Genomic DNA, 25399 nt, shown 5'->3' on the forward strand with positions numbered 1-25399 from the left:
TGAGAGTCATTGAGAGACATTTCATGATGAAAATTACATTCCTGTATGACAAACTTTTTTTATAGCCTTTATGGCCTGTTGAAACATTAAAAGTCAGTCATCAGATGTGGCCATGTGGACGCTGACGTTTGAGGAATGTTTCCCCATGTTATGGTAAACAAAATTGTTGTTTATAATTTGTTTATTCTTCATGTCTATTCTGGCTGCATGTTCCCCCGGCCATCACCTCTCACATGTTAGTAACTTTGCTACAAGATTTCAGAAATTCTTGACTTGATAATATATTATGAGCATTGTGGCCTGCAGTGACTGTTTCAGTTTTGTTGGAAAACACAAACAGTTTCATATTGTGTCAACAATAGTTAGCTTAGTGCAGACCTTGTGTCTGTGTAATTGACATATTATTAATTATGCCAATGCCTCCCGTGTTATTTTTCCTACACTGACTAATCAGTTTCAATTATCATTAAACAAGCAAATAAGCAATCATTCTTTTTGATAATAGGATGTGTCTAGACGCCCGTGCTGGAAACCAGTCGACAGGGATGACTGCTCTTTCAGTCTTTTTGAGGTTTGCCATTTTGTAGCTGATGTATAACCATCATTCAATGTTTAGTTTAGCAAAGGTTTCATCATCATATACAGTATCCAGAAAGTATAGAGGAGAAGAGGTTCCCACTGCATTTACTGGCCTAAGATTAAACACTGAAGCAGTGATAGAAGTAGTCTTTAAAGTGAAAGTAGTGATAAAACATCCAGTACATAACAAGTCCTGTATTCAAAATGTTACATAAGTACACAAGTATAATCAGCAAAATGTACTTTATGTATAGAAATAAAAATACTCTGACCTCTGTCAGTGTTACATTATTATACACTAGATTATTGGATTATTATAACTGATTTTTTTATAACATTTTTTATACTTCTGGGTGGCTTAATTTACTGTGTAACAAGGCTTTATATTTCATATTTATGTGTTTTTGATCTGCTGCACTTGTCACTAAGGCTTTCTAGTGTTAAAGAACTTTGTAGTAATCATTAAAGTTTTTAAAAAGTACAATAATACCCACTGAAATATAGTGAGGTAGAAGCATGACGTTGCAGAAAATTAAAATACTCAGGAAAACTCATAATTGTTCAGTACTTGAGTAAATTTACTTAACTACTTTCCACCACTGTAGATAAAAATCAATTAATGCTTTCTGTTCACTCACGTAAAAATAAAATAAAATGGAAAGCTCTACCCTCCCCTGAGCAAGATACATCAAATTTATTCTAGTTAATATTTTCCCTTGTGCTGGTTCTCATTAACTTGCAGGGCACGGCTGCTGTAATTTTCCACGAGGACTGTCATGAAGACAAGGACACAATTACCTCACGTGAAGTCCATGGGGCCATAGAAAGCCATAAAATGATGGCATCACTGTATCACTCGTATATCAAGAGTAGCACAATGTTTTCATGGGTAAGACACAAATATAAATACATTTAGAAATGGCTTGAATAATTAAAAACAGACATAAGAGTGCAAAATGTGCCTTTACTATTGTGAATGATTAAACAATTAAGTTATCCCCTCCTTTAACTAGATACAAGTTCAGTTCAGTTCAGTACTTTATTGTACCACGGGGGGAAATTCAGTTTGCAGCAGTGCACAGATAAACAGTGACAGTACACACAAACAGTACAACAATAAAATCTGTAAAAAGGTGGATTTTGTATAGGATTGGATAAGATAAAGTGCTACAGTGCTAAATGTGAGCAAAAAGTTCAAAGGTGCAAGGTAACAATTAAGCATGTGTGTTGCACAAGGGACAAAGGAAAATTGAAATCTGCTGCACTTTGCCCTGGAAATCCTGTACATCTGACCTGAAGGGAGAAGATCAAATGCCTCAAACAGAGGATGTTCTTGGCTCCCTAAAATCGATCCTGCCTTCCTTAAGACCTGGAGATAAAAGACAAAGAGGACTGCTGCTTGCCGATGATCTTGCTGGCCGCCTTAACAACGTTGCAAGATTTGCAAGATTTGCAAGTTGCAAGATTTCTCTGACAGGTCTTCACCCGTCCTCCCTGTGATGAAGTATTGCAGAGTGCTAGAGTCACTTCAGGGATGTAAATGATGCAGACGCATGTGTAAAAGCTCAAGGTTTGATGAATACCCGTGGGGCTCCGGGGTTACACTGGTACTTGTTTTGTTTTTCTCTTAACAGCATTGATTAAAACCTGGAAAGACAGAAGACAGTTACCATGGGAGTCTCACCTGTGGAATTAATTATCGCCACAAAGATAGAGACTTAGATAGACTTAGCTTCTCCTCACTTCCTAATAAACAAGCTGTGCCACGGTGTCTCTCATCACATTCGTACAGGACTCTAACCAGGTAAGAACACCTTTCCCATGGACAAATAATTACTCTGTGTCTTACTTATACTTAAAATAGTGTTAGTTTTATTCAATTAAATGCCTAAATAATAAATACATTCTCATTTTCAGTTATTATCCTTCCAGCAGAATGCCGACCCAGCTCGAGGGTGCAATGGATGCACTGATAGCAGTTTTCTACAACTACTCTGGAAATGATGGAGACAAATACAAGCTCAACAAAGGCGAGTTGAAGCAACTCTTGAACAGTGAGCTCACTGACTTCCTCACGGTAAGGAAGACATTTCAAAACTATGATTATTTTGTTCTTTTATTTGTTTATTGTGTATTTAAATTGAAGCTTGGTACATCATGTAGGAGAATTTCCAGATTAACTGTTGTGACACTGAATAGATAGAAGTCTTCTTATAATGATCCTTACTGTGAGCAACAATCTTAATTATTGGGAGTGTGTTGCTGCAGAAAAGTGTTTCTGTATTTCCTCAATAAATATCCTGATAATTTGCTTGGAGAAGATTTTTACTCCCTTGGATGATGCATTGTTGTTACTTGACTCGCTTACAAATTAAACTGGACAACCAAATGATTTAAGAACGAGCTTTTTGACCTTGTCTAAAGGAAATTGTTTTCCCATTGGTCGCTATCCTGCTGTCAAAGTGTAACTGCTGGTGGCTCTCACAAATAAAAGATGGAGAGAGGGAGATAGATAAAGTCATTTCAGATAAGTCCCCGTGCAGCCCCTGAGTCTGTGTGATAGCAGAGTGTACACGTCTGCGATTTCAAATGATTGAGACCAATACGAAAGCAGCCGAGGCCTGAGAGTCAAACCTCCTGACGCCTTCAGATATATTTTTTCTTCTTGCTCCTTGTCCTCTCTCATGCGGACGGGAAGCCTCAGGTGCTCACACATCATCATCATCAGTGGCCCATATCGCCTCCAAATATAGACACCCCCATGATGTCATCACATCCCTGTGGGCTATAGTCACCTCTGAGAATAGACGGTGCCCCAGCGAGGCTAACATTCACCCTCCTCCAACAGAAAAATTTGACATGTGCAAACCAAGGCTGTATAGATTACTGTATTGTTTATTTTAGAAACTGAAAAGATACTGTAGTATTAAATAGAGAGACATGCATGGTTGCTCCTCAGACTGAGACTCAGAGCAGAAGGGAGGGGGCAGCACAGGGACAGCCATGTCTAGAGTGCTTTAGTTTTTATTTTTTGTATAATTTTAAATTATTTATTTCAGTTTCAGTTTAGTTTAGTTGGCTGTCGGTTTGGTTAAAATATAGATATATTTTTAGTTTATTTCAGTACTACTCCTTTATTTTTATTTAAGTTAAGTGAAATAGTAAAGAAGCTTATGTGAAACAATTTGACAATCTTCATTTTTCAAGGCATCCGGTCTAAGGAAAATCATTTATCTCCAAATTTGGTGATTTTGACTTTTTCTGATAAACTAAAGGATTAAGTGCTGATTCATAGTTTGACTTGAATTCTCCTTCTTCTTAAGCTAAATATAGCATTTAAAAACCCTTTGGATCAGTAGAAAATGCATGTCACAAAAAACAAGGCTGTTTTTATTAGCTCATGAACAAAGAGCATATACACAAATTTTGTCAAAAATGTATTTTGGCTCTTCAAATTTTAAAAAGTAAGTCAGTTTTCCTATTTCGGTTTGTTGTCTTTTCATCTAAGTTGTTTTTTTTATACATGCTGTTGACTGTGAAACAGGGTTTTGTTGAAAAGCAGCAGCAAATCAATACACATACAGGATTTTGTTTACCTGTTTGTCTCTGGACTCTCAACTGTAGCTCTACATTCAAATGTAGCTTTTTGACCATTAAAAACCTTAACTACATTAAAAAAAGTACATCAGTACTGTAGTGATATTTTCCTAATAAAATAAAGTTTGTCTTCAGTGTAGTTGGGGGATTTTAATTTTAACCTTTGCTCAAATTTAATGAGTGCCACAATGTTAAATATCACCATTCACCTCAGAGGCTGGAGGGTGGAAAATGAAAGCCATGTCTTGTTTCTTGATCCTGGAGGAAATGAGCAAAGCAATAAATGTCGTGTGTGATCAGCTGCAGCTCATGGTTCATTTAGCAGCAACATCACTCTGCTCTCCTCTGGACGCAAGTGGCAGCTTTTGCCTTGAGTCAATATGAAGCTCCGATAGTAATCCAACTTGGATGTTACTCATCTGACATGGACAGACTTATATTTCCTATATCATCTGGTATGTGCTGAAGGAGTTTTTAATTGCTCAAACAGGGATCTGAAGGGTCGATAGTATTGGTTTACAAGTCACACATGAGAATCATTAAAAGACGTGACTAAAACGTACAAAAATGTCAAAGTTTCATCCTCCAGGCTGCTCTTGTTTGTTGAATTAATATTCTCTTCTTTTCCGTTTTGTTTCCAGTCTCAGAAGGATCCGATGCTGGTGGAGAAAATCATGAACGACCTGGACTCTAACAAAGACAACGAGGTGGATTTCAATGAGTTTGTTGTGTTGGTGGCCGCCCTGACCGTTGCCTGCAATGACTTCTTCCAAGAGCAGCAGAAGAAAACCAAGTAGACGTCTGCAGGAAAGCAACTGGAAGTCTTCATCAACTGCAATTGTCACATTTTTACTTTGATAACTTGCGTTTCTAAAAGTTTAAAAATGTCATTACATTAAATACAATACACATGAGTTGAATAATTTGTATTTCCCACAGCATAGGATTGTGAATGTAATATTTATAAATGTAGACAACCAATATTCTTACCAATATTCAGCCTGGAGCTGTTAAACAATGACTTTGTGATCTCACACCAAGCTGTCCTGATCCAAATTATAGTAATTTTTATATAAAAGTGATGTTAGTTACCAGAAAATACAAAGTGCCGTCCATAAATCTGTCATGTGTTGCCTTTGTCATGTTGTTAATCATGTATGGAGCTGTGTTTTTATCCCAATGGTTTGATGTATGAAAAACAGCACAGAACGTCTTTATTGTTGATTCATTCCCCTTTAAAAAAAACACCTTTGTCATCTGGAAATGTGTCTTTAAATACGCTGTCATCATTTCTTATTTTTTATGTCCCAGCAGAGACTCTCCCTCTTGCTCGACTTTAAATGTCAGCCGTTAAATATTTCAGATTTTCCTATCGAGGCATCGTCACAGCCTGATGGTGCATTTACGAAACATCTTTGTCCCTTGTCGGTCTCACTGTCAGTCTCTAGTCCCTGAGGAGAAATCCTCATGCTGCTGTAAAGTTCAAGTCATGGAAAAATGCAGAGTTTTCATTGAATAAGCCAACTTTATCTTGCAGTGATGAGAGTTTCACTGTACATTGTATGTACCGGTACATTGTGTACTTTGTGTTGCATGAGAAAATCTGGACTTTTTCATTTTTCTTCTTTCCTGAGATAAATGAGACAAATATTGAAACATGAAATAACATCTGTTACTCAATGATATTTGACTTTGAGCATTGTCTTTTAACATGACAAACTTATATAGTAAAATAAATCACAACTACTGAAGAGTCTGGGTGATACTGGTTGACATTATGTAAAAATAAAATTAACGTTCAGTAAATCAAAACATGCTATTGTCTGGAAACCGGCACACAATGTGTATTGTAATGTTTGTTTGGGCATATGTACATGTGCAATTATGGAAGAAGTATTCAGATACTTTACTTATGAGTACCAATACAGCAATGCTTTATTACATGTAAAAGGATTCAATTTTATAATAGGACTCCTGGATATTAGTAAAAGTACAGAAGCATTATCAGAAAAAGTACTTAAATATCAAAACTAAAAGTACTTTTTCTGCAGCAAAAGGGTCTCTGACTGATACCGTTGCATCAGTATGTAAGCAGCATTTTACTGTTGTAGCTGGTTGAAGTGGAGTTAGTTTTAACTACTTATTATATGTACAGTTAGCTATTATAGTTCAGTGGTTCCCAACCTAGGGGTTCCCTCAAGGGTCACAAGATCAATATGGGAAGTTATGACATAAGATAAAATAAGATAAGATAAGATAAGATAAGATAAGATAAGATAAGATAAGATAAGATAAGATAAGATAAGATAAGATAAGATAAGATAAGATAAAAGATGATACACATAAATATTGAATATTTATTTATTTATATATTGAATATATCAAATCTTTATTGTCATATGCACAGAGAACAGTCATTTGCCCTGCACAATGAAATTCTTGAGAATCAAGAATCAATATACAAACTTTACAAGATAAAAATACAAAATTAGATACAAATGTAAACATAATTTGTAGTGGACAGTCTGATTGTACATTAAGGTACATTGTATGTGCGCAGGACCCTGTATGTGCAAGAAAGTCCATGCCTAACGAGACTCTGCATGCATTTTTTGTCAGGGCGACAAAATATAATATATTTCATACACTCATCATATTTTTTTTTTAAGTAAAATCTATAACTGTCAAATGAATGTAGCAAAGCAAACTTATATAATTTCCCCCCAAAATGTGGTGGAATAGAAGTATAAAGTAGCATTAGATGAAAATTCTCAATTTAAGTACAAGTACCACAACATTTTACTGACTTTATGTACAGTACCTGAGTGACTTTCCACAAACTGTACATGTGTGAGTGTGTGCGAGAGACAGAGACGAACATGTCTGAATCTACTCTGCTGCAGTTGTCTTGTTCTCTCATTCAAGCTTTCACTCACTGGACATCTCACACAGTGAGAGAGGCTGTGCGTTTGGGAAATGACCGTGTACCATGTCTCGATGACGCATGGCGATCCCAATACGCAAAGACCACCTGGGTCCAGCAGCATAAGCCAATCACATAGACACGTCTTCCCCTCAAGCAGAAGTGCTGATATTCTCACCTTGGGGAGGACAAAAGTGTAAGCTGTATTCTGTAAGGGTTTTCCTCTGTACGTCCCCTTTCCTGAAATAACAAACCAGACAGTTAATTTGCGATGACATTCTCAGCTGTGACGTGAAGGAAAATTACTGAAAAAAAATACAGTGGCAAGTGTGATGCTTTTATGCGCACAGATGGTGCTTTGCTCAAACCCTCACTATTACAATGCAATTTGTCTATGATTGGCGGTAATCGAGCAGGATAATCACCCCATCTCCCATGGGAAGATGCCATGCAGTAATTATGTTTTTTGTCCAATTCCTAAAAGGTTGCAATCAATCATAAGAGTCATTTGATAATTTTTAAATGTGGATATTTATATTCCTACTCTTACAATTACCCTCCACTCTTCAAAGTGTTTGTGCAATTGTGTCGTTATTTCCTGTGGCTAAACATCATGTTCAGGAACACTTTCAGCAGAGGAGACTTCTCCTAATGCTTGTAAAGTTTGAGTCATCTGTTATGAGAATCTCTAATAGTTTCCTGTACCTATGTATATCCTGTATAATCATGACGTTTTGTTGGTGTGGGGGAAAATTACTGGCAATTAAGGAATTCTTAAGATAATGAATGCACCTGAACTGGAAAAGGATCTCCTGTTTCCAGCCAGCAGACATGATGGGAGAGGCAGTTTTGTTGTAATCTCAGTCAAGACTGAAGCAAAACTAAGAACAGATTTTTATGGTTGTATCATAAATGAAATGTCATAATTTGCCTGTTATTTAGCGTAAAATGTAGAGTCAGAAGTTTCTTTCATGACTCTTTAATCACGAGGAGACCAGAGAAGAGTGGGAAGACTGGGGGGGGGGGGGGGGGGGGGGGGGGGGAATGAGGATGGGATGTCGAGAGGAATGGTTGAAATGAGAGGTGGAGGCAGGCTGGGAAGGAGAAGGAGAGAAAAAAGCAGGGAAAAGACTGATAAACTCTAGAGGAATGATTATGAATTTAAGTCTAAATCACAAACACAAAAGACACTGATTATTGATTGATCAATTACAAGGCACGGAACAACCTTTGGCCAGTCATATTTTTCAATAAAAGGCTCATAATTATGGAACTGCCTGCAATAAGAATTAAAAACACAGATCAGAAGTTTTCACTACTCTTCAGAAAAACTCCAGATTTTACACATCTGACTGTTTCTTCTACTGCATGTGTGTAAAAAAAAAAAAGTCGTAAAAAGCCAGTTGTGTTGTTAGAAAAATGAAACAAATCTGGGGGTGTGGAATTAGAAAGAAGTGAGGTTACCAGACCTCTGTAGCCTGCTCCTCATCTCTGCTGGAGGCCTTAGCTGCTACTAGTCTAACAAGCATAACACAACCAACAAAGAAAAAGAATGCATGGAATAAACAAGACTACGTCAAAACTAAGTCGAAAACAAAGCCAACTTGGAAGTGCTTAAAACCACAGTTCCTCTACAGCTTCCTTTACAGCAGAAATAAACATGGTTACAACCCAGTGCAAATGACAACTGTACAAGAGGTGAATTTTTATATAACTTACCCATTTAAATTGTATTAAGGCTTGAAGTTATGCATAATTAACCCTCCTGTTATGCTCCGGGTCAAATTGATCTCGGAAAAATAGTTAAAAGTATTTTTTCAGTGTGAAACTTCTTCTGCTTGCCTTAATTAGTGTAATCAACATATAATATGAAAATGGTTCATCTCACATATTTGCAACCACCCCTTGCATGTTTATATCACATAGAAACTGTTCAGGTCCATTTGACCCAGCAGTCAAACTGGAGGTAAAAGGGTGTCAGAAATTTCAGACTATTTTTTTCTTTGCAACTGTGAGACATATTTCATCCCAATCACTCACACACACACACACACACACAGACACACACACACACACACAGAGCACACACACACAGAGCACACGCACACACACACACACACACAGGTGCAGGTGTTATGATATTTGACGAGAACCATTTATGTTCTCGCGGGAAAACTCCACCCACATTCAGTGGACACTCAACAGGGGAGGGGCAAAACATATAAAAGATTCTCTGCATGGGAGTCCTACCAACATTACACTCTGTCAGGCAAACCATTACAAAATGAGCAGCAGAAGCAAAAGGATGACAGTCCAGGAGGCTCTGGAAGTCATCATTGATCATGACAGTGAAATGGAGGAGGATGTGTCTGAAGATGAAGACCATCTTGAGCTAAATTCTGATTCTAATGATTCTGATTTTGAACCAGATGAGGGAATTGCTATTCCTATTCCTCCAAGCAAGACATTCATGTCAAAAAATGGTGAAATACAGCTGACGATGTCAAAACAAGCATGACCTGTGTGAAATGTACAAAATTCATTTGCACAAAGCACAGTGTGGTGACATGTCACTCGTGTGCTGTGTAGATGTACACACACACACACACACACACACACACACACACGTAGACAAACACACACACATGTTCATATTGTGATTGCTTGTTTGTTGTATTGCTGTTTTGCGATTTTGTTCATTTCTGGTTCACAAACAGTGCATGTATGTAAAACAAAATTTAAATGTTTTAATGTTATGTAAAACTATTGTGTTTCATATGTTGGTCTTTCAAAGGCAATAAAGTGGTGAAACATTTAAAAAAAAGTTTGAACATGCATTTTTTTTATGAAAAACGAGTGAATTATCCTAATTGAACCATTACCTGTTAGAGGTAAGGAACACCATTGCACTAAATAGTGATAGAATAGTTAGTAATAGAGTTAGTAATGAAATATTCACACTGCTTGTTAGGATTTTTTTGGTTTCGGACATCTTTTGGATAATTAAACATGCACTGGGTCAAATTGACCCGGGAACACCATTGCTGTTCCTGACAAATGAACATAACAGGAGGGTTAAGGGCTTGGCCGCTTTGAGTGACAGGTGGGTGCCATCACAGGTAAGTTGCTATCATGGTTACAACATTGGTTAGGTGATGTAACCATGGTGAAACCCCAGATTTAAAGAGTGTAGGTGTAGGTGTAGGCATAGTTGTTGCTATTTCAGTGTGTTTTCAGTTCCTGAAAGTTAGTTGTAACATTTTGGTCGCCTAAAAAAGTCTTGTTCAGCATTTGCTTGTACTGAAAGACCCTCTAAGGAGTCAGGTGTTCTGGTAAGTACATTTTGTTTTATGGGTTAAAGCCTGTTTTTCGCCAGTGAAAATTAGCATTAGCATTATCACAGTTAATAGCTCATCATCAGTCTGTGGTTGGTCCTTTGTTCATAATTCATTTGAAACATGAGGATTTAATGGAGACTTATGAAAGCAAATTGATGTCATAGAGCAGAGGTTTGTGGTTTTTACTTTGCATTCTCTCCAAAGTCTGTTGTTGTAGCAGATGCTAACAGCACAGAACAACTAAGACTTTACAAGTCTGTTAAAACTGGTCATTGAAAAGTTAAAGTTATGTAGATTACAACCTTTATCTTAATGTAATTTGATGACAGTATTTTCACCATATAACTGGTTCTACAGGATTTCCTCCACAGATTTCTTGGCAAAAACACTTCAAAAGTGAAATCCTTTACAGACATTACAGTGTTATACTTCTACAAGTGAGGTGCCACCACTGTAATGGATACAACCTGAATTCGTCTATATACTAATATGTTTATATGTAATATATTTATCTGTATGGTCCCTGTTAAATAAACCAAAATAAGTAGGCATTGCCCTAAAAGAATACATATAGTTCTTGATACATCATGGTCAACATGAGGTGAATTAAAGGGAAATGTCCAGTAAGTAGAATGCCTGCCTCTGCAGAATTTCTAATATATTAATGCATATTAACAAACCCATGGACAGCACATATATTAACATTTCTATATGTTCAATTTTCTACATTTAAAGCTTTCTTGGTTCACAGGACACATTCTCCTCACTTCAAGTGTCACTCATCCAAATGTAGCTGCTACCTGCAACGAATGTCTTTAAAGTATGCCCCGAGCCCTTATCTCCCACATGCTGTCCGTTCTCCTGTTTCGTCACTTTGTGCGTCACTGTTTGTGTCATAACTCCTCATCAGGAGTGACCTGTGTGTGTGTGTGTGTGTGTGTCTCTGTGTGTGTGTGTGTGTGTAATGGTTTCAGTGATTTTAGCTTGTATACAGCCGCAGCTGATGATGAGGATAGTGAAAAATGAATGAAAATTGAATGTGATTTGGACCTTGTGGCTTAACGCATTTTACGCCAAAGAGGGGCCACACAGCTGCAAATGTTAACAAAGAACATTGAAGTTGCCTGTTTATTTATAGTATGTGGATCTGTCTGCACTGTTCAGATTTTTAAATCTACAACAATAATATATAGTATAATATAATATATAATATATAATATATTTATTCTATATAGTATATAGAATAAATATCATGCAAGAAAACCAGAAAGATATACAATCCAATCAGAAGCATAGAGATCAAAGTAAATTGCTAAAAATAATTTATAACAGTCAGAAAATGTGTTGTTTTTAATATTTAACAACTATTCCCCTTAAAATTTATTTTTCAAATGCATGATTATGACAAAATAGGGAATCCAGACCAACATGCAAACACCAGAAACAGGACAAGGATTATAAAAAGGAGACTTTACATCTCAATTGTACAATAATTTTGAGAAGAAGACGGTCATTTTCATTAGGAGGGCAGGACACCAGGCTGCTTAAAATAGCTGTGGAGGCAGTCAGAGGTGAGGGATTTGTACGCAGTTGTTGGCCGGGCTCCTAACATCCAGGACTTCACTGATGAATCTCACAGGGACAATTATGAAGATGTTTAGAGGACATTTGCACTGAGACACAGTGTCGACAAGATTTGGATAAAAAGTAGAATAAGAGGACAACAAGAGGACTTTCTACACTCTTTAACTCATGAAGCAGTGAAACAATACCCTTGTTTAAAAAAAAGTATACTAAACTGTACTTGTTGTAGTATAGTAGGTATACTTCCATATGCACTCATGAGTAATGTACATAAAATGCTATTTTTGATGTGCATATGTTAATATAAAATTGGTGCAACATACCATACAGTATATTGACTTTACTTGACTGTGCTATTTTGAAACACCATTATAATTGTAAAAAAGTGTATGTAAGTATACTTTTTTGCAGTAACCATGAACTTTTATACTGTGTACATTGTCAATACTTATAGTTCCTAATATCTTTTGGACTACTATTAATATACATTTAGTATACTAGAAAAAACTTGTTTAACATACTTAAATGTGTAAATATGATATGAAATAGTAATTTGAGTAAATTATGAAATAATCTAAATTCAGTTATTGTTATATTTCAAGTGTGTCTATATTAAGTGCAAAAAAGTATGTTTAAATATAATTAATTATAACTTAAGCACAGTCAGGTATGCTTACGTGTCAAAGATATTTTAAGTTGTACCACATACATATAATATCATTAGAACAAAATCATGTCAAAATCAGTACAGTTTATATACAGAAGTCATAGCATACTTTTGAGTATGATTAAAATATGTTTTTATATACTTATATACATAAAATACATATATTTTAGAATATTTGAATTATCTGCCAATCAGTGGTTGCTGAACATAGTGCACAAAATTTAATTTGTTGCTTACAAAAACACTGTTGACATGTGCTTACGTCATAGGATCCGCTATAGCCTACTTGGTTGCTATTGTTGTGGCTGTAAAATGGTGGATAAATTGTTTTGAGCGTCACACAAACCCCCACAAAATGACCCATTTCACTATCAGAATTTGATCCATTCGGTCTGTTAACATTTGGAAAGTCTAGAGGAACCACATGGTTAAGTTATTTTACCCCCATTTAAGTTGGCAGAGGGCTAACGGGAAGTTAGCTGGCTCGGCCGGCAGAAGTCTCTAGTGCGCATACCCTGCCCATAGAGCATGTGCAGTACGCATTCATCTGGGCAGCATGGGAATGTCAAACCTGACATCAGATTAAAAATTTCAGTATACTGTGAAATACAGAGAGATTTACCTGGTGCTGATAGGCTTAATCAGCCTTGTGTAAACTTGTTTGGCAAGGGCTTGAATGTAACGGACATTCATTTATATGTAAATGTAAAACTGCAGGTTTAATTAATTTAGTTTTGGAACTTGTAGCAGTAACATTCCATTTCTGTCCTGCTCTTCTGCATTTTATTTTCAATGTTTTTAACAATGTGCCAATGAGGGCGAACTGAAAGAGAAGCAAAGTCAGATCATTGAAAGAAGAAGGTAAACAGTTGTGGAATAGTGATAAAAACATTTAAGAAAGCTATTAATATTATGGAACACATTAGTGCCATTCAGTGACAGATGGAGGATGATCCTTTTACGAAGCATAGCAGCATTTGCTTTACCCTAGAAAACAGTGCGGTCATTCCTCAGGAGATGACGACAAGACACCAGTGAAGAGTGCTGTCCTGCAGCCTCTGTTGGGTGATGTGCAGCCTGATCTGTCTCCTACACTGGAACAAAACATTTTGAAGGGGCTTTGCATCCTTTATAATGTCTCTTGTGATTCATACCATACTCACATGTGTGATGCTCACAGGAGAAATCAAATCAAAATCAAAAATAAAATCTAGTTGAATGTAATTTTTATGAATAATAGTAAAATTACTTGCATTTTATCACAATATAATAATGTTTTTTTTTCAAATTGTGTCATTTTACCTTGTGTACTTTTGTTATGTGACCTACAGTATATAAAGTACAGATAACATTAGCAAAATGATAGCATGTCTTAAAAATTTTCTCAACGTCTACATAACAATTAATAATTGCACCAAATCTAATCTAATCCATGTGGAAATATTAAGATCTATTTGAAAAAATATCTGCCAATATGCAGAAAATGTCACATAAAGGCCTGATGCTGAAACATTTGCATTTAGGGTAGTTTTTTTGAAAAAGATTGAGGATCTGCAATATTTAAAAACCACTCGACAAGTAAATTTTCAGATACACTAACGAATATACTTGCAAAGGAAAAGAAAATAGTGAAATAAGAGAATTTCCATAAAAAAACAGGCATATTAAGAATATAATTTCTCAAACACACATACATCACATGATATTAAGGCTATTAAAGCAACAAATGTTTAAAATGTATTTATGAATATGAAGAGATGGTGTTTTCAAAAGCACTGCACTCAAAATATTGAGCCTCTGTATCCACTTTAAACCCCCGCTGAGTGATTGACAAATTATTAATAATATTCCCTCTCAGAAAGGTCAGATTCAAATGTCAAGCTTGATTTTCTCAATCTGTAGAGTGATGGCGGAGTTCAGTAGAGGCATCATCACCACAATCAACCTGTCAATCCAAAACACACTTCCTTTGAACAACATTTATTTTGTAGTATAAAAGAACACAGACTTAATAACATTTGATAGAAGTTATATACTATATACTGTATAATACTGAAATTGACATATAAACCATGTGATATTGAATTCATTTCATAAAGTGAATGAGTCATCATGGGAGCTGCTAAAAACAGTAAAACAGAACACATTTTCAAACATATGAGCATATAATAGAATAATAATGTACATTAACAAAATGCAACATATAAAGATTAAAATGTGGGTTTTAAAATATGATATAAAATATAAGAAATGACATACAATGTAACTAATCTAATACCACAAAAAGTCCAAAACAAATGTCTTGATAGTACTAAAAAGCATGGTCTGTGTAGCCAAAACTATTAAAAACACATCAATGAGTTTTGGTTTTGGTTTTTTGATAGAATTTGATGACAATGAGATAAAAATAAGAATAATTCCGGCCTTATCCTTTAATCCACCATAGCACTGAAAAAGAAGAACTATCCCTTTAAGCAGCTGCACATCTGCTTTGTATCCACATCTTCTTCTCCTGTAATATTCAAATTTAAATTAGTGCTAGACCACTGGAGGTGCTTATCACTAAAACATGTCTATACACACATACACACACACACAATCACACACAGTTTTCATCATGCGCTCGTTCATCACTGGCTGTGGCTGCAGGTGTCTGTCAATGATAATACACCTGCAGGCTTTTAATCACCCACCGGCCCATTGGTTTGTACCGTTCAAACCATCATTTTCAGAGATACCGCCTGTTGTTCTCTCTGTATAGTGACAGCGAGGGGCGGCTATATACCAGAGACAGTCGTCAAAGACAGTGACATCATTGAATCAGTACGTGCTCCCCTGACAGCCTGAATGGCATCACGGTTGTTTTCGAGACTGAATCCACCTGGTTCATCCTACATGTGTCTTAAAAACAAAAAGCTGAAAGCTGTAATCTAAAGGAATAATTTGACATCTTGGAAAATACAATTATTTGCTTTCTTGCACAGTTTGATGAGAAGATCGATAACACTCTCATATAATATGAAGCTACAGCCAAAAGACGGTTAGCTTAGCTTAGCATATAGAGAAGAAGCAGGGGGAAACAGAAACCTCACTCTCTTCAAGGGTAACAAAAACCATCTTCCAACTCATCTACAGCTCACAAATTAACATGCTATATCTCGTTTGCAGAGACTTCCTGGAGTCTTGTTGTCATCATGAGGTTGCCAGGCAACCACTGTGTTTTATTAGCAAATTATTGCACATAATTGATTCCTGGCTGCAGTGACTATGATATGTAAAGAGTCTGTCAATGTACGTTTGAAAATGCAAACAAGCCTGTAAATAATCTCAAGGTTAAAAAAAGCACATTCCCTTATTAGATTTGGACTTGGCCACTTTGTTGTGAATGTATCGCATTCATCATCACTATATCAGGAAGTCATCTGTTCATTGGCAAAACATCTTTTACACCAGTGATTCCCAACCAGAGCTACACTCCAGGGTTTATGGAAGGTTTTGAAGTAGCTCAGCTGATTAAAAAAAGAAAAAAAAATGTTTAGGAGGAAAATAAACTCACAAATACAGTTGGATTACAAATTAGTGTGATGCTGATTTTTAGGATATTCATCATCACAGTTACCAATAAACTATGATGACTATGATAGGTCAACTACATAGTACACACCTCCTACCACGAGTCAGTTGTAACACCTGAACAACATGGTTTATGATTGGAGAAGTTGCTAAAACATCCACATTTTACCACTTCAAACAGTAGTATGATTGTAAACTTTCCAAACCTTCTGAAAAATGGGTGATTAAGCCTAAACCTAAACCATATATGGATCAAATCTGTTACATTATCCACTTGCTAACATTGGCATGCTAACATGCTCACAATGACAATATTAACATGTTGATGTTAATGTTAATGATGTTCCAAATCTTAGCATGTTAGCGTGCAAACATTTGCTAATTAGCACTAAAAAAAAGTATATGAGGCTGATAGGAATGTCTTTAATTTTGATTTTTAATAACAGAAATGGTTGCTAATTCATTAAAGATGGATCAATACATAACAGCAGCCATTATAAAGGTAGTGGCTTTGTTAACTCAAACATTTCTAAATATGGAGTTTTTGTCTACCCACTGCTTTTTGCACTACTGAACAAACAGAAACAATGCTGTCTGGGAAGGTGGAGCAACATATACCTCCCATATGTGTTCCTCCACTGAAACTAATGAATTGAAAGTAATTTAATGGAGCAGTGCACAGAACAGACCGGCAAGAGTTTCATTTGAACACAACGAGCAAGACGAGTGGTGAATATCTTCATATAGAAATATAAATGTATGTAAAATATATAAATATTTATCTAAAAAATGGATCGGATGACAAAACTACATGAAAATGTTATATCCGTGCAAGTTTATTTTCATTTTCCAGTGTTTTTTGAAATTATGATACTTTGCATTTTGATAAAACAGCATGAAGCGGAGCTCAATTACAGGAGAGTAAAGCTTTTTTAGAGTGCAGAACGATACCTGGAGAGACTTGAATGCAATTGTTTGTAATATTTTTTGTATTTTAATATAAATTCAGTGTTTGTTCTTCTATTCAGATTAATTTCACCACAGTACAGTATTGTGTAGTCTTGTTAATGTGTTTTAATGTGTTAGAGTGCTGCAGTGCTCAGTTTTGTTTCTTGCTGTAGAACATTTTTAAAACACATTTAGGCACAAAATAAATAAGAACAGAACCAGTTAGGTGCTTCATCATGCAGTATAATTTTATTACAAAAGTTTTTTTATACAAATTTAAATGCATAATGGCAATGAATACTTTGAACTCTTTACCTGCTGCCCTCATGTGGCAGGAAATGACTCAGTACTTGTATCATTCAGCAAAATAAATAGAGTAACATTCATTTTAGCACCATTCCTTTTCAAGAATGCTGACCATGAACCCATATATAACGCAATGACTGTGTCCCATCTTAATAAATATACACCTTTACACAAAGCAAAAATAAAAACAATAGCAGTTCCACCAAACACAAAAGGACACTTCATGAAGCTTTATTCAGCAACAAACAGAATTAATTAAGATGAAAAAAAAAGAAAAAGACAAATTGAAATCCAGTGAATTTTGAGCTGAATATCGTAAGTATCTCTGTGACGGTATGTGCCTTATTATCATTCATTTTTATGGTTATGTCTTTGGATTTAAGACATTTCGCCTAATCAGAGGGACTGACTGAGGTGGATCTTTGTTGTTTTTAATAAAATAAATTTTTTAAAATGTTTGCAGTCAAATGATGACATTTGTCCCATTATTATCCTGATGTGATCAGTTACTGAAACAGAAATCTTCCACATTGTTGAGTTTGATGGTCTGAAGTTCCTGGCTGTCCAGTAGCCTGTAGCTGAAAGACACTCGGTTGACAAACTTCCCGCTGGAGACCATCCTCACCACTGTGTTATCACAGCCGATCTTCATGTGGGCTGCAGGAAAAGGAAAGGTAAAATCAAGTCTTGACTCGGCCAGTGATGGGTGTGTAATGAGGAAGGAAGGCAGAGGTCGGTGTGTACTCACTAGGTCCAGTGAAGGAGATGCAGAGGTCTGTGATGGGCAGCAGCTTGGACGTGTCGATGCCATTTCCTCCCAGCAACTGCACAAAATCTCCTGATTCTGCACATCCAGGCATGGACCTCTATGGAGATCAACGTATGGGTTTAAAACATGTAGAAAAACTGTCCAACAGGATTCAGTAGATATTCATCACAGTGAATTTACCAAGAGGAATTTAACCATGCATGTATAATAATACTGATGAGCAGTATGAATAATGAAATATAATAATAATCCTGTTGGATCCTATCAATAAAGTTATATATTAGACACTATAGAAATGATCACATTGATTTTTTAATACAGAGTTAGATGGTATGAGTAAAGAATACGGCTACAGATGAAATGTTTTCATGTGTTCGCACTTGAGTCTGGAAAATATCTTTTCATCTGTCTTGTTTAATTATCCTCCTCTGCTTAAAACGACCCATCTTTACACACAGGACCTCTTGTGCTCGTGTAAATAATGACAGTTCTCTCAAGAGTACATTATTGGTCAGTTCTAGAGCTGCAATGATTAGTTGATTAATCAATTAGTTGCCAACTATTGAATTAATCCCCAGTTATTTTGATTATCGATTAATCCTTTGGAGTCATTTTTGAGAATGACTGAGTGAATATTTCCTGGTTTATTTATCTTCTATGTAGTAAACTGAATATCTTTGGGTTGTGGACTGTTGGTCGGGACAAAAAGAAGACATTGGAGGATGTCACCTTGGGTTTTGGGAAACAGTGATTGAGATTTTTCAACATTTTCTGACATTTTATAGACCACACAACTAATTGATTAATCAAGAAAATAATCGACAGATTAATCGATAATGAAAATAATTGTTAGTTGTAGCCCTAGTCAGTTCTTCAAAAAGCTTCGGATGACCTATGCTTATTATATTCAGGAGCAGAATAAAAGTTTGTGTAATATCCATGAAGTTGGATGGTTGGGTGAACAAATTATGTGAATTTGAAACCAAAGACTGCAGTTCTCTCATGTCGCATGTCCATCTTACCTCAACAATCTATGTCGAACCTAAACCTTCATTAACTGATTTTTTTGGCCCCAAACATTAACATATCATTACCTTGTGAAGCTGATATGGTGACCTTATTAGCAAACAGTTGTTTATTCATAAATCCAGCAGACACGAAGGTTACAACATTATTACCTGAATACAATGCAATAGTTACTTTGGTTTTTGCTCTGTTTTTGGTCTCCACCTGATAAAAATGTCTCTTTAGCTGCTAAATGCTCCACTATGTTTACCAGTTTGTGACTAACTTTGTGTATTTGCCATTTGGTGCTAGGCAGGTTTTGTACAGTGGGTTTTTTAAATCCCCACAGAAAACAGCTGCCTGCTTTGCCTAAACACAAAGCTGATGGTCAGGGTGAATCAAAACAACCAATGAGCTGAGAGATGCTGAAACACTCCCTAGAGCTGAGAGAAACTGCAGTCTCAGGTGATATTTGTCTATGAGTTTGTCACTACAAGCAACATGTTTCATGTTATGTAGTCATCTATTGATCTATTGTTAATATAAAAATATTGAATTTAGCCACCTTAACAAAGTAGAAGATGAAGGTTTATTTTTGAAGGCTCTATAAACTACATGTTTTGTTGTACAGTGTGTTCCTTGAGTTGACTTGTTGTTCTGTTTACGTGTGCACTTCTAAATCACCAATAGTTATAACAGCTAAATTTCTGCATAACAAACTCATGTGTATTAAAAGTTTTAAAGCATCTGTTCACTAAAATCACAAACAAAAGTTTTTAATTCAAAAATCACTTTCTACTGAACATGGAAAATAGTGTGTAACTGAGCCGTTGTTTCGAGAAAGACATATTGGTGTTACTCTTGTTTTCCAAATACAATTTTTGAAAGCAATTCCATTCATCTCCATTAAATCGGAGTAATGGCAAAACTTTGAGAAAAAAAGTGCTGAGGAGAAGAATCAAGTACAGAGGCCATAGTAAAGTGGATATTAAACAGAAACCAGTGCATTCGTTCACCTTGGGAAAGTTGTTGTGGTGTCCCAAGCTGAACTCTGAGATGTCGATCTCCACTGGATATATGATGGAGAAGCTGCAGTTTCTGTGCTGCTGCGGGATCACCACTGTGTAACTGCCCTCTGGTGACTGAGAGATGACATTACAGGCTGCAAAGAGACAAGCATGGACATCAGGAGCATGATTTTACCTTAATGGACTCACTAATAGGAACATATGAACATACACAAGGACGGGCACACACACATGAATAATGTATGTACAAATGAGTGACAAAGAACATGCACTGGCTCTCCACTTTGTTCCATCTAATAAAAAAGGTCAAAAGGTGAATGTCAGAAGATGAATTTAAAATGAAATGCTAGTTTTATTTCTGATGATTCGGACTGAGAAAAGGCTTTTCTGACAAAATTCAAGTCTGGTAGAAGCAAAAGTGAAGGTAATTTTAAAGACAAACAGAGTGTAGGTGCTGAATTAAAAAAATAAACTGAAGGTAAAACTCAGACAAAAGATCACTGCAATGATAGCTGCCAGAAAATTTGATTACATACATATACATTTCATTTCATTACATGTATATGTATATCAATATAACAAAATTATGCAGATTAAAAAAAATTTTGCACAGAGAGATCAACAAATTTTGGGTTCAGTTTACAGTAGATGTAGCATTTTTTATCTTGTCCTTACATGTTACTGTAGGACAGCATTTGCCCTGTGATCATGTCCCAGATCCAGAAACACATGCAGTGATGGCAAACTGTCCCCTGTTGGTGCACTTGATGACTAAAGCACCCTGCCAGGCTTGTATCAGCATCACCACAGACTCACACATTAATCGCTGCACAAATCTGACCACCCCTCATACACACAAAAGCCCCAGAGTGGACTAGAAGCAAAAGCAGTTAGATTTGTATACATCTGATTATGCAGAATACTCACGGAAAGGGTTGATGAGTTTCCTGACTGTCAGCGTGAAGCCGCTGCCGGCGTTGTGAATGCGGAAGAAGACCATGGCCACGTTCTGAGAGGAGCGCACGCTTCTCCTCAGAGATCCTGAGTCACAGTAATCCACATAGCGCTCATACACAGGCAGCGGGTGATCCTGGGAGCTGGGGAACTTCTCTCCTTTCATCACCCAGCCGTCAAACACCTTCATGGGATACATTAACAGGGAGAAGGTGAGAGCAGGATTACAAATTCGGTCAAAGATGATTTTTGAAGGGGTTTACTTGATCTCATGTTTAGTTTAATCTTTCTCTGTGGGAAAGACATTAAACTTAGTACTTATAAGGTTGAGACCACTATGGTAAGATTAGAATGTAAGGAGCATCAGCATGCAAACATGAAGGGGCAGGTCACCCAAAGTAAGCAGGTTATATGCAATTGCAATAGGTTAAAGGAGCTTTTTCTCTAATCAGGAAGTGTTTCTATAAGATTAGTCAAGCAAGTTACTGCACAGTGAGTGACCCCAGTGTTTGGTGGCATGAAAACAAACACAGGCTGTGCCACAAAAACAAAAACAAAGTCATATTTCATCACCAGTTACAACTAAATATGTACAGAAGTATCTAAGTATGCCACTTATGTTAAGGATGTGATTACAGAAGGATTACTGGGAACATTAATGGTACAAATTGGTGGGTAAATGTTTTGTGGGAGAGGTGAGTTTACCGTGATGAAGTCCCCTCCCCTGCAGTCGATGTCAACACTGTCATAATCCACACTGATCACTTCATTGGGCTCTGCTATAAAGAAAGCGGCACAGCTGAGCTGAGGATGCTCCGCTGTGAAGGTGAACTGACCCTCTACTGCAACCATGTCCAGACAACCTGAGAGACAAACGCACATGGATGTATTTGTGCAACCAGAGTATGTGTACACATCATAAACAACTAGAAAATAGCAGGCATTAGAGGCATCTATCCCCCTTTATTGTTCCTTTTTACTTGCTCCCACTATTTTCCCTCTCTATTCGTTATCATTGATGTTATGTCAATAAGCTACTTGAAATTGAAAAAACAACTGAATATGAGTCCTACTCAAAATTAACATTTTTTACTACAGTTTTATAGTAAAGACTGCATATATGAGATAAATAAATGCACATTTCTCTTTTCATTTCTCTCTCTCTCAAAAAAAAAGAAAACTATATGCACATAAGCTGCACAAATTGTCAATTATGTCTCTTTGATTAAAACAAAACATGGTGAAGCTGCATTCAGTTATTATGATACTTAAAGCTGGAATAAACTTCCGGAGGATCTTAAATCTGCCCCAATCTGGCTACTTTTAAAAAAAGGCTAAAGTCTTTCATGTTCACCTTTGCCTTTAACTGTTGCTAATAATTGCACTATGACTCTAAATTGCACAGTGATATTTATTCTTTTTTATGTCTTTTATACTTTTTTAAAAAATCTTTTTATCTTTCTATGCTATTTCATTTTTATCTATTTCATGTAAGGCACTTTGAGTTGCCTCTGTGTATGAAACGTGCTGTACGAATAAAATTGCCTTGCCTTTGTGAGTGACAGGTACAGATTTCACATGACTTACGTAAAGGTCGGCGGTACATTAATTCCTCTGGTATTTCTCTCTTAGGTTCCGAGTTGAAAAATGAATATAAGTCATCTTTTGAGATCTCGTTGTTCTGCAGGAAAAAATATGAAATCAAGAAGTTTTGTCTGTGAATCGATTAAGAATAACAGCAAAGTTTAAGCGTGATCTTGATCATGACACTCACCTCAATATATCTGGAGTCTCCCTTGAGGACAGACAGACACAACACCAGAAAGAAGAGCTGCTCCCGGAAAGTGCGCTCCATGACGCGCATCTCTGTCAGCAAGGCGCACCTGAGAAAGTCTGAGCTGCTCTGTTACCAGCGCTGCTTTTATAGGACCAAGGTCTGTAACGACCACCTGACACGGTCGCTGTCACCCACCGTGGACCCCCCCTCCTCCCCCTCCATTACCCGATCATGTGCGTATTTGTGACGAGAGCAAGGATGGAGCAAGCTAGTTGAGAGATAGACAGAGAGAGAGAAAGAGAGAAAGAGAGAGAGAGAGAGAGAGAGAGAGAGAGAGAGAGAGAGAGAGAGAGAGACAGCTGATGCCTAAAGAAACTCAAACAACACATCAATCAGACGTCATGTTCCCTCAAACCGTGACTGTGCTGCAGTCCTGCAGTGGCAGGACTGGCGCTACCTGAGGACCACAATCATTAAACAACTGATCCATGATGTCAACTTCCTTTAATGTCACTACACATCGCCACATTTCTGTTTTTGCACATAAAAGTGACAGATTATTGATTGAATCTAGTGGAGAAATACAGTTTCAGTACTCATGTTTGACGGAGCAATATTTTTAATACATATATTTGTTTAGTTCAGATACGTGTATCTGTTTGATGTTATTCATAAATCTGACTTTCACAGGTCACTATCTGAAATTAAGGCAAAAACAACCACTCATTGTAACTTAATGTGACAAAATAATGACAAGAGATATATTTTATGTAAATTCAAACATCTACAGTTCCATGCAAAGTGAGAACACTGCATCTGCTGATGAAAATCATATAATCTCATTGAAAACTGGCTTCATCACTTCATACACCTGCAACCTTGTGGCTCTTGTGTCAGGTGGAACATTGAAGGTGAAGTGTTACCGTGCTTATTTTTTTCAAGACTTCTCCCATATATAAAGATTATATCTTTATACATACAGTCTGTGACTCCTCTACTGTGGCTTGGATTGTACCTGATTTAAAAGTCACTTTGGACAAAAGCGTCTGCCAAATGAATAAATGTATGAGTCAATCCATCATGAGGCCGTAATGACAAAAAGACAAATGACAAAATGACAAAAAGTCAGGTTGTTTCCATTTTGCATCACAATTTTTATTAATAGAATGAGCATGGCAAACAGAGGTCAAAGGTCAAGGTGGACTGTCATTCCCTCCATTTGTATATATATATACATTAAGTATACAGTGGAATAAAATTCCCCTCAGGGCTACCATGAAGAAAAATATGATACAGAAGACTGCACCTAAAGTAAAGCGAATGTTAGATTCAACTTGTGCCAATTAGATAGTCAGATGCAGTCGGTTTTATTTGTATAACCCAAAATCACAATCAATTTGCCCTTGGCACTAGGCTGAGGTTAGATGGTGCTATAGCCGCATCAAGAATCAGAATAGTTCTACAGTAGCCCCATCAAGGAATTACCAGATTTTTGACATATAAAATCTGATTTGCTTTATTCAGTTGCAATTTTTCCTATTTTTCAGTTGATCAAGTCCAATAGTGCCCCCAATTACAACCTCAACGAGTTTACATCTCTCACACATAAAATGTATTTAACTCTGTGGTATGCTACTGTAGCAGCATGATTCACTATCAAACTACCTCATCAAGAGGAACCAGAAAGTACTGAAAAAATAAAGTGGCTGGCGATTTTCTATATGTTTTTACTTGTCAACAAATCTCATGTGCGGAGCCAAATCAACGGTGGATTTATCTACTTACAAGTATTTTGTGTGTATCCAAAGCCTCATATACCATACTTCTCTGTGCCGCAGACCTCCATTGTTGTCCAAAAACTATTAAAAACATGTCAGTGAGCCACATCGTTACACTGGGTAACATGTTCCTTCACTGCAAAGATTACAGTCACGTTAGTGGCTTCAAAGACTAATAAAAACGATTGCATTTTCAGGCTCCAGAGAGTAGTTCCATGTAAGGCAGACGCCACTGAGCATGTGCAGGAACACGGTTCATGCTTCGCTAGCTTGCTGTGCTACATATCACAACCTCTTGGCTTTGCACTGAAGATCTTTGAGAAATTAATAATGTAGTACAAAGTCAAGAGGTTGTGATATGTAGAAAGGCAAGCTAGCAAAGCGTGAACCGTGTTCCTGCACATGCTCAGTGGCGTCTGCTGTACACGGAACTACACTCTGGAGCCTGAAAACATGATTGTTGTTATTCGTCTTTGGAGCCACTTCAAAACAAAATGAACTCCTACAACTCCAGAGTGTGTATTTTCGGAGTAATGTCCCCTGGCTTTTGCATCCAGGAGAGTTTAATATGAA

General features: G+C 36.6%; 2 protein-coding genes across 2 annotated transcripts; one reads left to right on the plus strand and one right to left on the minus strand.

Moving 5' to 3' along the window:
- The first annotated feature begins 2515 nt into the window (after positions 1–2515).
- s100z (S100 calcium binding protein Z) lies at positions 2516–5944 on the plus strand. Its single transcript, XM_067574231.1, has 2 exons — positions 2516–2656; positions 4818–5944. The coding sequence occupies exons 1-2, from the start codon at positions 2516–2518 to the stop codon at positions 4971–4973; spliced, it is 297 nt and encodes a 98-aa protein (XP_067430332.1). The 3' UTR covers positions 4974–5944.
- An 11515-nt stretch (positions 5945–17459) lies between these two features.
- crhbp (corticotropin releasing hormone binding protein) lies at positions 17460–23280 on the minus strand. Its single transcript, XM_067574158.1, has 7 exons — positions 23046–23280; positions 22859–22952; positions 21977–22134; positions 21245–21455; positions 20306–20451; positions 18264–18381; positions 17460–18172 (listed from the first exon to the last, which is right to left on the minus strand). Exons 1-7 carry the CDS (start codon positions 23133–23135, stop codon positions 18018–18020), a joined length of 972 nt encoding a protein of 323 aa, XP_067430259.1. The 5' UTR covers positions 23136–23280; the 3' UTR covers positions 17460–18017.
- Between the last annotated feature and the right edge of the window lie 2119 nt (positions 23281–25399).

This window comes from Thunnus thynnus, chromosome 19, assembly GCF_963924715.1.
Source record: "Thunnus thynnus chromosome 19, fThuThy2.1, whole genome shotgun sequence".
In the NCBI taxonomy this organism is placed as follows: domain Eukaryota; kingdom Metazoa; phylum Chordata; class Actinopteri; order Scombriformes; family Scombridae; genus Thunnus; species Thunnus thynnus.